The following is a 17,521-nucleotide window of genomic DNA, read 5'->3' as shown; positions in this document are numbered from 1 at the left end:
GATTCTGAGTCATGAGGAAAGCAAAAGAATTGTTAAAGGATCTGTGGAAAAATGTAGTTGAACTGTATAAAACAGGAAAGGGATATAAAAAGGATATACAAGGAATTGAGAATGCCAATCAGCAGTGTTCAAACTCTAATCAAGAAGTGGAAAATGAGGGGTTCTGTTCAAACCAAACCACGGTCAGGTAGACCAACTAAAATTTCAGCCACAACTGCCAGGAAAATTGTTTGGGATGCAAAGAAAATCCCACAAATAACTTCAGGTGAAATACAGGACTCTCTGAAACATGTGGTCTGGCTGTTTCAAGATGCACAATAATGAGGCACTTGAAGAAAGATAGGCTGCATGGTCGAGTCACCAGAAGAAATCCATTACTATGCAAATGCCACAAAATATCCTGATTACAATAAGCCAACCAGCACAGAGACAAGCCTCAAACATTCTGGCACAAAGTTATTTGGAGTGATGAGACCAAAATTTAGATTTTTGGGCACAACCATAAACGCTACATTTGGAGAGGAGTCAATAAGGCCTATGATGAAAGGTCCACCATTCCTACTGTGAAACACGGAGGTGGATCGCTGTTGTTTTGGGGATGTGTGAGCTACAAAGGCTCAGGGAAACTGGGGTATGTAAACTTTTGATCAGGGTAATTTGGGTAGTTTCTGTTGCCATTATGATTTAAAAAGAGTAAACACAGTTGATTGATAATAAATGGCTTCAGCCAAACACTAACCATGAGTGAAAGAAAAGTTTTTGTGTTATCAGTCATATTCTCTGAAAAATGGCCAAGAAATCATAAATTCTGCCAGGGTATGTACATTTTTTAGCACAACTGTATATGCTGTATATATACACACACATTATTTCAGTTCCTACCTATTTTTCTGTAACACATTGTTTAACAGTTTTGAATGTTATTGTTTTCCTTGACAACCTGAAACAGGCCATTGAAGGTTTTGCGTTGACAGTGAAGGAAATTGCTCAGATGCTGCAGGCCTTCGGTACAGAATTGGCTGAGACAGAATTACCCGGCGATATATATTCAATTGAACACATTCTAGCAAACCGCACGGAAAAATACTGCCAGTTGAAGGTATGTTTAATTGGATTTTATGAAGACAGATTACTGCAACACTTGAAAGAACAGCACTTTATTGTGTACAATGCACAGTTCCTGGGAAATATATAAGGCCGAAGATAAAAAAAATAATCCATTGAATACTTTTTTCCTGTGTATGCAGTTTTTTTTATTTACTTTGTAACTTGTACATTTAAGGACAACCTTTACTTGCGTCCTGATACTAGTGATTGTGTTTGCTTGTCTTACACTTGGCCAGTACCAATACCAAAATACAGTTGTGTCTTTATTTTAATAGGCAGAGCAATTTTCAGCAAACTGCAGCAGCCAATCAGCAACTATCTTTGTAGTATTCTGACCTCACCAAAATGATGAAAACCACTCTGGCTAATTGTTCTGGTTACTGCATATACTGTAATTACTTTTTACACAAAATAGCAGTACTTACAGTATGTTTGAAGTGCAGTAATCCACATCAGCCAATCAAATTTCAGGTAGTTGTAGTCAGATCAGTGAAAAGTAAATTCTGATTGGTTACCATGGATTATTGCATATTGTGTCATGCTCAAAGCCTTAATAAATAGTCCTGCTTGTGTTAAGAGCTCTGTATATACTGTATAATGTACTGATATAAGGTACAATGGCTCACTCTAAGACCATACCCTCATATTTGATAAAATTGGAAATGTCCTATTGTGTATACTTATTGTGGTGTGGTACTTATGATGAATGAAAAGTGTCTTTTGCACTGATGACTGCTATGTTCCTGTTCCTTAAAATCTTTATTCCTCTGTGGTGTATGCAGGCCCTCCCTTATTTAGGAATAAAACTAACTTCCGACGTCTCTACCCTATATAAAGCAAATTATATTCCTCTTCTTACCTCTAAAGCTTGTGACCTGAAGAATTAGCAGAACCACTCCCTTTCCTGGATGGGCAAAATAGGAGCGATCAAAATGACGACACTCCCCAGAATCCTTTTATTACTTTAGGTCATTACCAATACCAGTTCCCACAACCTTTTTTCAAAAAACTGCAATCAATAATCTTTAAATTCATTTGGAGTCCAGTGTGTTTGCAGAGTGGCTCGTTCTTCTTTGTTTGCCTCAAAAGGTCGGAGGGGGGGGCCTGGGTGTCCCCCACGTCTTGCGTTATTATAGAGCAGCCCAACTAGTGCAGCTTTACCAAATATTTTCTATGACATATCAACCTGATTGGGTAAAATTAGAGGCCCAAGCTAGCACTTCGCTCCCTATTGACCTTCTACTCTTGATTTCCTCTAAAGAGTGTAGGGCCATTCTCAGTCCTTCCCTCTTACATTCTTTGAGTCTCTGGGACAGGGTGTGTAAAATATATCCTCTGAAGTCACCCCACATCCCAGTGGCCCCCATTTTCAGAAACCCACAATTCTCCCCTGGGCAATATCTGCAACAGTTCACATGGTGGATTAACAAAGGCCTTTACAGGATAGCTAATTTTATAGATCATAAAGGAATTAGAAAATCCCCATATTTTCTGGAGACTTTAAAAATGACCCCGTCGGAGGCACTTAGACTTCCCCAAATTATTCAGTTTTTACAGGCTACGTGTCAAGATCAGGGTGACATCACTACACAGACTTATTATGAAAAAAATGTTTTAGTGGCCCTAGGACGCATGGTAGTATATCATAGCTGTATACTCTGTTCACAAATTGGCGTTCTAAACTCTCTTACCAACTAGCTTGGGAGTCAGATCTGGGGGAGACTATAGATGAGGACGTATGGTTCCGGTGGTCGACCATGTCGCACAGGCGAATTTTAAATACTTCCCTAGTGAAGGCTAATTATGAGGTATTGTCATGATGGTACCTTGTACCCACGAGGTTGGCAAAAATCTACCTGGATCCCCTCTGTGGTCAGGATGAAAGCATGCTCCATATTTGGTGGACATGCCCAAAAGTAAAGCGGTACTGGATAAGAATATCCAACCTGGTATATTCAGTGACCGGATTGAATATTCCTAAAAATGTTAAGACGGTGCTATTTTCTGACCTATTGAGTGAGTTACCTAAAAATCTTAGGCAGCTAAGATCACCATAGCGAGAGCTTGGAAAACTCCTGTGATAAACATAGCAATAGTAAAAAACAAAAACTCTCCTGGATTATGATTAATGAAAAATTAGCCAGTATCCTCCGTGACCAACAACATTGTTTTGAAAAGGTCTGGAACCCCTGGACTAGATATCTTCAGTCCCCATAGGGGGAGGGGCTGGTGTTCTGGAGTGTGGAGATCGGTGGCAAATCCTCTTTCATTTAATTTCTACTATGAGTTACAATTTTGACCTATTCTTTCCCTCATTATTTTTTATTATTTCTCTGTATGTCTCAGAAAGGGCTTTAAGGTTGTTTTTAACTTGGCACATGCTTAGAAATGTGGTGTTTTTTAAATTGCATAGGCAAATTTTGTCTATTTTCACCCTTCCTAGGGACCAAATATTAATATTATTTCTAAGTTGTTATGTTGATACATATTTTGCTTACATTGTACAGATTACTTTGACTGTTGCACAGTGCATTTTATAGCATTCACCTAGGCCCCTCGGGAGCAAATAGTCGGTAGTTATGATATTTTATAGTTCTATCACCACTAGAGTGTGCTGAATTTGATCTTTCTTATTGTAACACCATGATTTTATATATACCTGGACTATTTTGCATGTCATTGTTTACCTAAATACTTTTCAATAAAAATTGATTGGAAAAAAAATCTTCATTCCTCTGCCCTCTCACATACCCCATGTAGTAATAAAAGCAGTGGACAGTGCTCTGTGAATGGAGGACAGGTGGATAATTGAAAGGTTCACCTCTTCAATTCATAAAACACTTTTCATTATAAGAAGTATAGCTTTTATTGATGGGACAAAGAGGCAGAAACTGTCAGGCCCCGTACACACGACCAGTTTCCTCGGCAGAATTCAGCTTCCGAGTTTTTGGCTGAATTCTGCCGAGGAAACTGGTCGTGTGTACACTTTCGGCCGAGGAAGCCGACGAGGAGCTCGGCGAGGAAATAGAGAACATGTTCTCTATTTCCTCGTTGTTCTATGGGAGCTCTCTCCCCGCCGAGCTCCTCGGCGGCTTCAGTGCTGAACTGGCCGAGGAACTCGATGTGTTTGGCACGTCGAGTTCCTCGGCCGTGTGTACGAGGCTTGACACGTGACTGTGACCGGTCCAGCCACTTGTACCAACCCCTGCACTACCAGAAAATCACAGCTGGAGAAGTATTGGGGGGGGGGGGGGATTGACAGGAAAATTAAAAGTTGAACAAAAATAGCAGCCACAAGCACATGGGACACTTTTTATTCAATGTACCGGTAAGTGCTTTACCTGGTGCTGATTTAAAAAGCATTTCACTAAACTTAAGTTTTAAAATGCAATCTCTTCAAATGCTTTTACTGAATATATTGCATGATTTTACGGAATATCTGCACATGAAAAAAATATACAGTAAGATGCAATGAAAAATGATTTTGTATAGAAAGCCTAAACAATATTGCACTGTGTAATGGTTGGGGGGCATGCCTGAGGTCCAACATGTAGCAAAACTGTCATTTCCATACAGCATATACATTGGATTCTAGATTTCCTGGGGTGTTCTAAGAAGGAATGTGTGATAGGGCAGGGTTATATCCTCTCACTTTGTGCCATTTGTGTTAATATCATCCTCCTGTGGCAGCTTGTATTGGCTTATTTTCTGTCAGGTTAACCAATGTACATTAAAGCATCTCCAAATACATTTGTAGGATGCATCTTTCTTGATGTTAGACTCGGGAATGGATGTAACATATTTTCTATTGATCCAATTGACCATACCTAATTCTGCTTATCAAGTAATCATTGACCTCTCAAACGGCATATATAGCCACATTCTTCTGCTCCAGGGTGGCCAGGAGTAAATGGACCTTAAGCCTCGTACACACGCACGGTTTTCTTGGCAAGAACCAGCAAGAAAACTGCTGGCAGAGCTTTCTTGCTGAGCAAACAGAGCGTGTGTACGAGGCTTTGAGGTTTCTCGTCAAGAAAACTGCCCAGAATCTAGATGAGAAAAATAGAGAAGCTGCTCTCTATTTTCTCATCATGAGATTCTCGGCAGTGTTTTCTTGCCGAGAAACCCGAGCGTGTGTATACTTACCTCTCCATGGAAACCCGCGCATGCTCGAAATTACTTTGACGCATGCGCGGTAGCTTCCAAGGCATAGGTAAGGTGAAGCAAGATGGCGACAACGGCATTGAATGTGACGAGCGCATGTAACAGCGGTTATTTTGAATGGTGTGTCTGTACACTCGGCCTGGCAAGAGATTCTTGCCAGGAATCTCGTCAGGAAAAAACTTTTTTTTCCTGGCGAGAATCCGGGCCGTGTGTACAAGGCTTCAGGTTTTTTTCTCGATCAGGTCCACCTGTCAGTTTTTCAGGCTGACCTGATAGGAAGGTTCATTCATCGCTTTGGACAGGCAGGTGTAAACTGACTTAGTCATCTTCTGTTTAAGCAGATCGGATGTATCTGAGTGTAAATGGACATCAGAGTTTGTTTAATCCCGGCCGCCCATAGAGCAGAGTGGGCTCTGCCCATGTCCACTCTGCAGATACTGAGCAGACACAGATGTGTCAATTCAAGATAAGCAGGTTAGGAGGGTCCTTCTCGTGAGCACACTTAAAATCATTACAGCATTTGTGTATAGTGCTCTCTCTTTGTTTTTTGTTCATGTAGAAAGACATCACATCTGTAATGAGAGAAGGGGGATTATTACTGAACAGTTTTGAAGGACAAAGCATAAGTTTTGTCAGTGGACAGCAAGTCTGTGAAAAACCTGGAGACTGCGATACCGTGAACAGGTGAAATAAATAATTTGTCCACATTTTACTATAAAAACCAATATACCCATGATAAAATGTCTGCACATAGCTGTTTTTATTAGTAGTAGTATTTTATGTCCCCAATTTAATTTTTTTATCTTATCAAGTTCTTGATTTCATTTTAATGTGTTATTACACGCCACATTGGAAAAAGATTAGTATAAGGCCGGGTTCACACCTATGCGAATTGGTTGCGGCTTAAACTGCATCCAATTCGCATAACATTATAAAATACATTGATTTCAATGAGGCTGGTTCACATATGTGCAAAGAATTCGCACTGCGCATTGCCAAAAAAAACGTGTGCCTTTTCTAGGCAATGCGGTGCGAATTCAGGCCCATTATCTTCTATGGGCACGCATTTGATTCGCACATGTGTTCATTTCTCATCAGGATTTCTCTCATTCACCTCAATACACTTCCCCCCTCCCCTCTCCCAGGTCTCCAAATTCGCAGCTAAAACGGAGATGATCTGCTGAACAGTTCTCTTATCTCTCTGCAGAGATAAGAGAGCTGAAATTCTCACCGCACACGTGTGAATCCAGCCTCAGGGTTTAGATTAGTATAAGGGTCAGTTCACACCAGACGCAGTTCCTTTCAGTTCCGTGTGCTTTTTTTCTGCACAAAATGCATGCGTGTTTTCCATGTATTCCAATGGCTCTAGTTCACACCATGCAGTCAGTTTCTGGTCAGTTTCTGCATGGTGTGAACTAGAGCCAACTAAAGCCATTGGAATACATGGAAAACACTGTGCATGCATTTTTAGTGCAGAAAAAATGCACACGAAACTGTACGGAACTGGTGTCTGGTGTGAATTGGTACTAAGGCCTGATTCACACCTATGCGAATTGAGTGCGGCTTAAACCACATTCAATTCGCAGAACATTTCTAAATACATTGTTTTCAATAAGGCTGGTTCACATATGTGCGATGCATTCGCACTGAGCATTGCCGAAAAAACGTGTGCGTTTTCTAGGCATTGCGGTGCAGCTCAGGTGCGAATTCAGGCCCATTATGTTCTATGGGCACGCATCTAATTCGCCAATGTGTTCATTTCTCTTCAGGATTTGTCTCATTCAGCTCAATACACTTGACCCCTCCCCCTCCCCTCTCCCAGGTCTCCAAATTTGCATCTAAAACGGAAGTGATCTGCTGAACAGTTCTCTTATCTCCCTGCAGAGATAAGAGAGCTGAAATTCACATCAATGTTGTTCTGCAATTTGACAGGATTGACTTTGAGTTTTATAGAAGTACATACAGTACATTGTAATGTTGAATTGTTTAGATTATATTTGAATTGGTTAAAGAAGTTGGGACAGAAGAAGCTGTGTTTTATTTATTTTTTTGCTTAAAGTGTCAGTCCATCCAGAACCCATATTTCAGTTTTGTCAGGTGCTGAAGAATTAAACCCACCCGGCAGTGATTTTTAGTTACTGAGATATCAGTGATTAAAGGAAACCTGTGCCCAGAATATGCACACAGGGCTTGTTCACACTAGCTGCATGCTAAACCATTTGTGAATATGGAACTGCAGCATATGTCCATGTTTGATTCTGCAGCTCCCGTCCTTTCACCCACTTAGGCCCCATACACACGAGAGGATTTATCCGCGGATACGGTCCAGCGGACCGTATCCGCGGATAAATCCTCTCGAGGATTTCAGAAGATTTCTATGTGATGGCGTGTACACACCATCGCATTGAAATCCGCGCGGAAATCCTCTGGCGATGACGCGTCGCGCCGTCGCCGCGATTATGACGCGGCGACGGGCGCGACGCTGTCATATAAGGAATTCCACGCATGCGTCAAATCATTACGACGCGTGCGGGGAGTCCCTTTGGACGGATGGATCCGGTGAGTCTGTACAGACGAGCGGATCCATCCGTTGGGATGGATTCCAGCAGATGGATTTGTTGAGCATGTCAGCAAATATCCATCTGCTGGAAATCCATCCCAGGGGAGATTTATCCGCGGATAAATATCCGACGGAGTGTACACACCATAGAATCTATCCGCAGAAACCCATTTGATGGGATTTATCTGCGGATAGATTCTATGGTGTGTATGGGGCCTGACTCTTGAAGGTATTTTGAGACCAGGGATATAAGTGGGGCTGAATCAATTGGCTTAGCATGTCCTTCTGCATCAATTGCATGTATATATAGGAATTTAAAAAGTTGGCTATAGTTTGAAACGCATTGTAGGGCACCTCTAATCACTGCATAGCTAGATAATATACAGTATTTCCATATAACAGAGATCTACATAATTTGATATCATTCCTGATGAATCCCTGTGTTTTACAGGCTTTTAGCACAGTTACATGAGATGGAATGTGCATTTGATGGATTTTGGGAGAAACACCAGCAGAAAATGGAGCAATATTTGGAACTGTTGAAATTTGAACAGCACTTTGAAGAGGTACAGTGATGCCTTATAATATATAAGAACATGACTGTGTCTGCAGACTGATATTGTTTTCCTTTACTACAGTTGTGCTTATAAGTTTACATACCCTGGCAGAATTTATGATTTATTGGTGATTTTTCAGAGAATATGAATGATAACACAAAAATATTTCTTTCACTCATGGTTAGTATTTGCCTAAAGCCATTTATTATCAATCAACTGCTCTTTTAAAATCATAATCACAACAGAAACTACCCAAATGACCCTGATCAAAAGCTTTGGCCTTATAACATGCACACAAGTTGACACAAAGGTCAATACGTTTCCGGACTCCTGACAGACCCTTGCATCTTTCATCCAGTGCTGCACTGACGTTTCTGGATTCTGAGTCATGGGGAAAGCAAAAGAATTGTCAAAGGATCTGCGGGAAAAGGTAGTTGAACTGTATAAAACAGGAAAGAGATATAAAAAGATATTCACGTAATTGATAATGCCAATCAGCAGTGTTCAAACTCTAATCAAGAAGTGGAAAATGAGGGGTTCTGTTGAAACCAAACCACAGTCAGGTAGACCAACTAAAATTTAAGCCATAACTGCCAGGAAAATTGTTTGGGGTGCAAAGAAAAATCCAGAAATAACTTCAGGTGAAATACAGGACTCTCTGAAAACATGTCGTTTGGCTGTTTCAAGAGGCACAATAAGAAGGCGTTTGAAGAAAGATGGGCTGCATGGTTGAGTCACCAGAAGAAAGCCATTACTATGCAAATGCCACAAAGTATCCTGCTTAAAATAACCAAACAGCACAGAAACAAGCTTCAAACCTTCTGGCACAAAGTCATTTGGAGTGATGAGACTAAAATTTAGCTTTTTGGCCACAACCATAAACACTACATTTGGAGAGGAGTCAACAAGGCCTACCATGAAAGGTACACCATTCCTACTGTGAAACATGGAGGTGGATCACTGATGTTTTGGGGATGTGTGAGCTACAAAGGCACAGGGAAACTGGGGTATGTCAACTTTTAAAATTTGTAAATTTGTAAAAATTGGTCAAAATTGATGGCAAGATGAATGCGAAATGTTAATAAAACGTACTGGAGGAAGATTTGCATTCATCAGCCAGGAATATGTGCATGGGACCTACTTGGACATTCCAACATGACAATGATCCAAAACACAAGGCCAAGTCGACCTGTGATTTGCTACAGCAGAATAAAGTGAAGGTTCTGGAGTGGCCATCTCAGTCTCCTGACCTCAATATCATTGAGCCACTCTGGGGAGATCTCAAACATGCCGTTCATGCAAGACAGCCCAGGAATTTACAGGAACTGGAGGCTTTTTGCCAAGAGGAATGGGCAGCTTTACCATCTGAGAAGATAAAGAGCCTCATCCACAAAAGACTTCAAGCTGTCATTGATGTTAAAGGGGGCAATACATGGTATTATTAACTGGGGTATGTAAACTTTTGATCAGGGTCATTTGGGTAGTTTCTGTTGTGATTATGATTTAAAAAGAGTAAACACAGTTGATTGATAATTAATGGCTTCAGCCAAACACTAAACATGAGTGAAGGAAACGTTTTTGTGTTAGGATTCATATTCTCTGAAAAATGGCCAAGAAATCATACATTCTACCAGGGTATGTAAACTTATGAGCACAACTGTATATACCACTTTTGAAATATAGACTTTCCCTTAAATAGGTTTTATATAATTCTGGATATTGTATGTAGTTACTAGCTCAATTACATAAGCCAGATTGTGCCTTAGACTGACCATATAGACAGACACCAATTTGATAGAGCGATTAAAATCTCAATTCCATTTTCTGTCGCAGTTTCAAAGTAATTGACATAAAATTTTGTTTTTTTAAACGCTGCAAGGAGATGGGATCAAAATTGCCTCGAATGATCTCAGAAGAAACATGTTATCATATTAGATAGAATTGCCATTGTTTTTTTCTGTTTTGATGCCATTTCTATTCGATCTTTAAAAAAAATGTATTGGAGCTGTCAATTTATTTCCCATTTTTTACTTCACAATCAACTGAATTACCATAGTTGATTGAAACCATGTGTAATAGGTTGCTTAGGCTCTGGAGATTACTTGCGATTGTATTTGTGATTCCCATCAGCTGAAAATTGACTGAAAGTGACAAAGTGTGTAGCCATATTTAGGTTATGGTAGTTGGCGGTTAACACTAAACAGGTGTAAAATCTATTACTTGTACGTATGTATATAAATGTTTCAAAACTTATTCTTTGCCAGCTGAAGAGCACCATTGAATTTTTGATGGTACAACAAGCAGGACTTTCAGATACAGGGGAGAATTTATCTGATGTCAGACAACGCCTGATGGAGTTAAATAATATAGATGAAAGAGCACAGGTGAGCTTTTGTTAATTCCCTCTCCAAGTGTCATTAACACTAGACATATAATATATTATATACTTGATTATATGTTAATCTGTATTGTGCTATATAAACTCTTGCTTGGATGGACAAAGAATAAGAGAATAGGCTAAATGTTGATCTATGTTCCCTGCAGTGCTCACAAGACCAGAGGCCTAAGCCTCATGATATCTTTGTTCAAAGGAGTTCAGATTGTCCTCCTTTTAGCCCACGTACACATTGGGCCGATTTAACATGTGAAATCGCATGCCAAGTCAGCAGCTATTGACGGCATCGGTGCTGTGCCAACTTTGCGGCGCTGCACCAATTCCCAAAAGTAATTCCTGTACTACTTTTTGCAAATTCGGGGGCAATTTGAATAGACATCTATGCATGAACTTGCACAGATGTCTGTCAAATCGCCCCCGAAGGTCAGACTGCATTGCCCGTTTGAAATCGCGCAACTTCAGCTGAACTTGCACGATTTCTATCCTGCGCAGTGTGAACCTGGGCTTAAGCAGAGATCAAGTAACTGCATGCCTAGGCTTTTGGTCGTGTTACTAGCAGTTGAGGAAGTCAGGCTTATTGGCAGCATTTAATGGCTGGGGCAGATGTGCAGAGTTTGGATTTTGGGTGCACAGATCCTCCCCAGTGTCACTGTAATATAGGACGCTTGTAGGCAAATTAGCTGGTTGATATCAAAAGCAAATAAAATATCTATTTTGTTTTGCTTTACTTTTAAATTATGTAAATGTGAATGTGAAGCTTCACCCTTCATGCAACAACCTTCATGCAAGGCACAATCCTTCTGAATTCACTTACTGAAAAGCCTCTATTGTGTCAGTTATAATAGTAGTAATATATATGCAAAATCTACCCAGGTTCGCATATACTGTACATTGCTTCATCTTTAACATATTATTATAATATGTTATATATGTGACATTATGCAAAAATTATATCTTCCAAATCTTCCACCACACCGCGTGCACTTGGTAATTCCACTTTCCTTTAAAAATGCACTCACCAGATGAAGATGCATTCTCATGCTCGGCAAATAAACATCAACCCTAACAGGGTTAAAATAATCCACCGATACCTATTTGTACATCAGATGTCATAATCTCTCCACATAGGATAAAATAAAGAGCTCTAATAGTGCAGTAGGGAAGTGGCTGTACGCCAACCAGTTGGTGACGCTCCGAGGTTGATGAGCTCATGTGGGTGAGATACAAGACACACACGCCGTGTCCGTTGTGACCACAATGTGCCAGTTCTTGCTGCGGCAACTGGATAGATACACGTTTGTTTAATATTTCTTTCATGTGAGTGCAATGTTTAAAGGCTTTTATTATGTTTCATTTATTTATCATAACGTTACTGCACTATCAGAGCACTTTATTTTATTCTATGTGGAGAGATTATGACATCTGATGGACAATTGGATATCGGTGGATTATTTTAACCCTGGGAGGGTTGATGTTTATTTGCCGGGCATGAGAATGCAAGGCATCTTCATCTGGTGAGTGCATTTTTAAAGGAGAGTGGAATCACCAAGTGCACGTAGTTTGGTGAAAGATTTGGAAGATACCATTTTTGCATAATGTCACAATTTTTGGCTCATCTATGGACTGTTTAATCACGGACTATGATTATATTATCATTATTCGTGATTTACACTTGTCACTGGGTGATTATTGTGTATTTTGTAGGCACTATCACCACTATTTACTTTGATACACAGGGTAAATGTTTTTTCATATCTATTAAAAATAATGGTACACTTAAATCAGATGATCCTGCTTTAATTGTATTAACAAAATTGACCCATCTAGCAGCAGGCAGCCTTGGGCCAATGTACAAATTAAATAAGCAATTTGTTACTTTGGCATATGTTCCATTGCACTGTGCAGCCTATGTGCTTTAACAGATGGAGCTGGAGGGGGCCATACAGTAACATGGAACTCATACTTAACAAAATGGCTTTTTTATTTATTTATTTTTTTACTTTTTTTTTTTGCACAGATAAAGAAAATGATCACATAACAATATAGTTACCAACAACAAAATAAATTGTTTTCAAGGTAGATCAAGGCTGCCTGACACTGGCTGGGTGTTTTTTTTCCCCCCAAGTACAATAAAACTTAAATGCTGGGTGACATTTTCAGTTTTACTGTTGGCCTGTTCCACATCCACCAGTGTGTAAATTCCCATAATTGTGTAATCGGTTACGCCCAGGTAACTAAATTTTATATATTCTTTCATGCTTTATTTTTAATATAGACGACCAACTTCTGTATGATAATTATTCTGATTTTATGTATATATATATATTTATATATATATATATATATATATATATATATATATATATATATATATATATATATATATATATATATATATATAATTTATGGGATATAAGATGTTGGTTGCTTTGGCTGGCTTCTAATAATAATTTGGCTCAGAACAATTTGTTCCAGCAACGAGCACAAGCCCAGCAGCTCCAGCCACTGTCTTGGATCCTCATTGGATAGATTGATAGCAGGAGCCATTTGCTCCCGCTGCTGTCAATCAAATCCAGTGACACAGGATTCGGGGGGGGGGGGGGGCAGAGTCCTGCAGTCTGTGTTAATGGACGCAGCTGCAGTACTCGGAGCGCACCCGCATGGGTGCCCCCATGGAATGCGGCTCTCTTTGGGGCAACTCGATAGAGCGCCACTGGGAGACCTTAGAAAAAGAGGATCGTGGTCACTCTGTGCAAAACCCTTGCACAGAGCAGGTAAGTATGACATGTTTGTTGTTTTAAAAAAAAAAAAAAACTTTAAGTTTAGGCAAACAGCTAAATACACAGATTAGTTTTATCTGCCATTGGCTTTTTATTTCTGTCCATCTAGTTCTAAGATTTAAACAGCTGTACCGCACCGCACAGCCCGGTCTGCCAGGCTAGAGGAGGACCTGATTTTTTTCCGTGCTGTAATTAAAGAGGCGGTCCACACCCCCCCCCCCCCCCCAGCAAAAAAATAATGTAAAGTCAGCAGCTACACATACTGTAGCTGCTGACTTTTAATATTAGGACACTTACCTGTCCTGGAATCCAGCAATGTCGGCACCCCAGCCAATGTTTTCATCGGCTCCCAGGTGCTGCTGCCGCTGCCATTCGTGGTAAGGGAACCCGGCAGTGGTGAGATCTCTCAGAAGTGGGGATTGAACCAGTCAAAAATGGGTACCCACTCCCCCATCTCCCCCGAAAGGTGCCTAATGTGGCACCGGAGGGGGTGGGGGGAGGAGGCTGATAAGTGGAGCTTCCACTTTTGGGTGGAACTTTGTTACACTTACAGGTCCCCCCACCTTCCCCTACCTGTGAAAGGAGAAAAGAAGACTAATAAGGTCATCTCTTTTTGCTCTCTCCTTGTATCAAAATGTTTCTTGTTAGCATGAATGAATGAATGAAAAACTTATATAGCGCAACACATGCGAACCAAATCGCCTCTGGGCGCTCGTTGTTCCTGTCTCCTTTGATATCAAAAGAGATGAGTTTTGATCTTTCTCCTGAACGCTAAGTGATTTTCCTCCAACCAAATGCTGGTTGGTAAAGCGTTCCATAATCTGGGACCCTGAACCGCAAATCTTCTTTCTCCCTTGGACTTGTATCTGGCTTTCGGTATCTGAAGCAGATTTTGGTTGGTGGATCGCAGAACGCGATTGGAGTTGTGAGCTTTTATTTTTTCGCATAGATAAAAGGGGGCCTTCCCATGGATACATCTATGCGTTAGACAGAGTGCTTTAAAAACAATTCTGTCTTTTACTGGCAACCAATAAAGGGCTCTCAGCGAAGGTGAGATTGATTCCCAGGGTTTTTTCCCAGTCACTAGTCTGGCGGCCGTGTTTTGTACGACTTGCAGACGGGCGATTTGGTACTTTGGCAGACCGAGGTAAAGGGCGTTTGCATAATCCAATCTGGAGTTTACAATCGCTCCCACCACGGCTGCCAAGTCTTCTTTTGGAATAAAAGGAGTGAGTTTGCGTAGTAGGCGCAGCAGATGGTGAGATCCGCTGACTACTGACCCTATTTGTGCGTCCATTGTCATATGAGCACTGATTGGCTGCTTGTACTGCCTCTCCCTCTCCCATTCTGACTCTGCAGTCCAGGGGACTGCGAGACTCTGATACCAAATCAAATTCAGATGGTGTTTTTTTGTATCTGCCTGGAGATCAGCTTTAATAATAGGACTTAGCAGCTTGATAAAACCTAGCACAGGATTTAGTATGCTTGTGGCCCCTTACAGATGGAATTGACTGATATATATATGTTTTTTTTATCTGAACGAGTTCTGAAAATGGGAAGAATGTCTTAATAACAATATGTGTCCACCCCCAGGAGTTAACATCAAGGTCTCAGTTGGTGATACTACATGGCCATCAGTTAGCAGCAAATCATCACTATGCACTCAATTTGATCTGCCAGCAATGCAACGAGTTGAGACATGCATCGGATGTTTTATTGGAGGAGATAAAAAGGAAAAATTCTCGTCTCTGTAATACACAAGATCTCCATGTCCAGCTACAGCAGGTATGGCAGCGAGGAATGTGTACCTCGGCAATAATTATCAGTGATATCTGTGTTATGTTATAGGAATGACATGTTCTTTTTCTATTCATATAAAAACAGAATCCTGATTGTGTCGGTAGATCAGATAATTGTTATCTAATTCAATAATTTATTAGTGAATATATATCGATACCGGCCCATAATTCAGCTACTTTGTTGTAATCCCAAATTGCCATACACATTTTTTACAGCAAAAGCTAAAATAGGTATTTTAAATCCAACAGTCTATAGTATCAATGTTTAATTTTCTATTCCTTTTAGATCTTTTCAGGTAAAATGGAGAAAGGTTAGCATACCTTTTTTCGTTTCCAATATTTTTTATTAAGTTTTACCTAATAAAAAATAAATAAATAGGGGATACAAAAAAAAAAGGGGAAGGGGAAAAACAATCATAGTCATCATCTGGAGGACTAGCAAACAGATACAAATTTTGAGCATACCTTTTTTATTGCTGTTTGTGCCCCTGTTGTGGAAATTTACTTTTATTTCCTGCTCTGGTGAATCTACCCAAAGTGGGGCACAAATGGTTGTAAAAACCGATTGGCATTCTAAAACCTTTCTACCTAAAACATAATGTGAGGGGGGGGGATTCAATAAAGCTGCAGTGCCACTTTTTTGGCTTTAATCACTCTTGTTAACATATTGCACCAAATTCATGAAGCATATGCAACACTTTTGGTTCCGACAGCGATTCATGCACCAAATGCAGATAGTTCTAAAATACACCATATTCAAAATAAAATACCAACAGTTTGTATCTTCGGAAAATGAAGCCAATTAACCCCAATTCTCTTTTGGCATACAGAGAGAAGCCCTGGCACCGATAGATTTTGCAAAAGTATCTTGCGTGCATTCCAAAAGTGGTGCAGTATGCGCCAAATTGAAGTATATGTTTTAGACACTCTGCAACAGTTTTAGAATGCACGCAAGACATTTTTGAAAAATCTGTCTGTGCCAGTCTTTATGAATTCCAGGGAATATGATTTTAATCCTGCCTGTGTCTATGTCCTCAGTGGAGTGGTTTTGGTGACTTCTTGGTGATCACTAGGGAAGGGGGGGAAACCTCCCAACCAGGACACCCCAGTAATACCCACACAAAGCTTCTAACGCCACCCATTTTAACCCAATATGAAACATGTTTTGGCTAAGGTTGGGTATCTGCTAGGCATGTGCAAAAGGGAAAAATTTGTTTTGTTTCATTTTAATTTGTTATTTAATTAATTTTGTTAAGTTAGATTCGTTACATGTGTTAAATTCGTTTGTTTTTGACCGAATTCGAAAAATCCGGTCGAATGCGAAAATATTTCGACCGGATTCGATAATATTTCAATCGGATTCGAAAACAAATTCTATTTAAATCGAATTCAAAAACAATTCGATTAGAAAACAAATTCAAATGAAAATTGAAACCAAATTTGAATCAAAATCTAAAAAATATAAATCGATTTCTAAAAAAGAATGCAATAAAATAGAATATAAAATAATAAAACAATAGAATGAAAATCAAAGAATAGTAAAGAACAGAATGGAATTTAATAGAATGTAATCAAATACAATAGAATATGACCTGGCTTCTTCTATCTATCTTCCATTTTCTGAAATTCAAAATTCGAAATAAAAAAAAAAAAAAAAAAAAAATATATATATATATATATATATATATATATATATATATATATATATATATATATATATATATATATATATATATATTATTATTATTATTCTACTCTTCTAATATTTTTCTATTCGAATTTGAGTTCATTCTATATGAATTTTGAATTTCAGAAAACGGAAGATAGAAGATAGATAGAAGATGCCAGGTCATATTCTATTGTATTTGATTACATTCTATTAAATTCCATTCTGTTCTTTACTATTCTTTGATTTTCATTCTATTGTTTTATTATTTTATATTCTATTTTATTGTATTCTTTTTTTAGAAATCGATTTATATTTTTTAGATTTTGATTCAAATTTGCTTTCAATTTTCATTCGAATTTGTTTTCAAATCGAATTGTTTTCAAATTCGATTCGAATAGAATTTGTTTTCGAATTTGATTGAATTTTGTCCGCGGGTTTTCGATTCGAAAACGTTCGTTCGGATTCGGTTAAATTCGTTAATATTACAATT

The 17,521-nt window shown here is 39.3% G+C and overlaps 1 protein-coding gene across 6 annotated transcripts in view; it reads left to right on the top strand.

Moving 5' to 3' along the window:
• The window catches only part of MCF2 (MCF.2 cell line derived transforming sequence), a 181,452-nt gene that overhangs the window by 88,715 nt on the left and 75,216 nt on the right, over window positions 1–17,521 (top strand). For all 6 annotated transcript variants that reach the window (XR_005743553.1, XM_040323778.1, XM_040323779.1 and 3 more), the window contains 5 exons: window positions 950–1,099; window positions 5,831–5,955; window positions 8,283–8,397; window positions 10,653–10,772; window positions 15,157–15,348. Coding sequence is in view for 5 of the 6 variants with exons in the window: in XM_040323778.1 (XP_040179712.1) it covers window positions 950–1,099; window positions 5,831–5,955; window positions 8,283–8,397; window positions 10,653–10,772; window positions 15,157–15,348 (702 nt within the window). In the remaining variant the exon portion in view is untranslated. The remainder of the gene's footprint in view (window positions 1–949; window positions 1,100–5,830; window positions 5,956–8,282; window positions 8,398–10,652; window positions 10,773–15,156; window positions 15,349–17,521) is intronic.

This window comes from Rana temporaria, chromosome 9 (assembly GCF_905171775.1).
Source record: "Rana temporaria chromosome 9, aRanTem1.1, whole genome shotgun sequence".
Lineage (NCBI taxonomy): Eukaryota > Metazoa > Chordata > Amphibia > Anura > Ranidae > Rana > Rana temporaria.
Note: the sequence above shows the minus strand (reverse complement) of the source record. Positions and strands in the feature narration are given on the sequence as shown.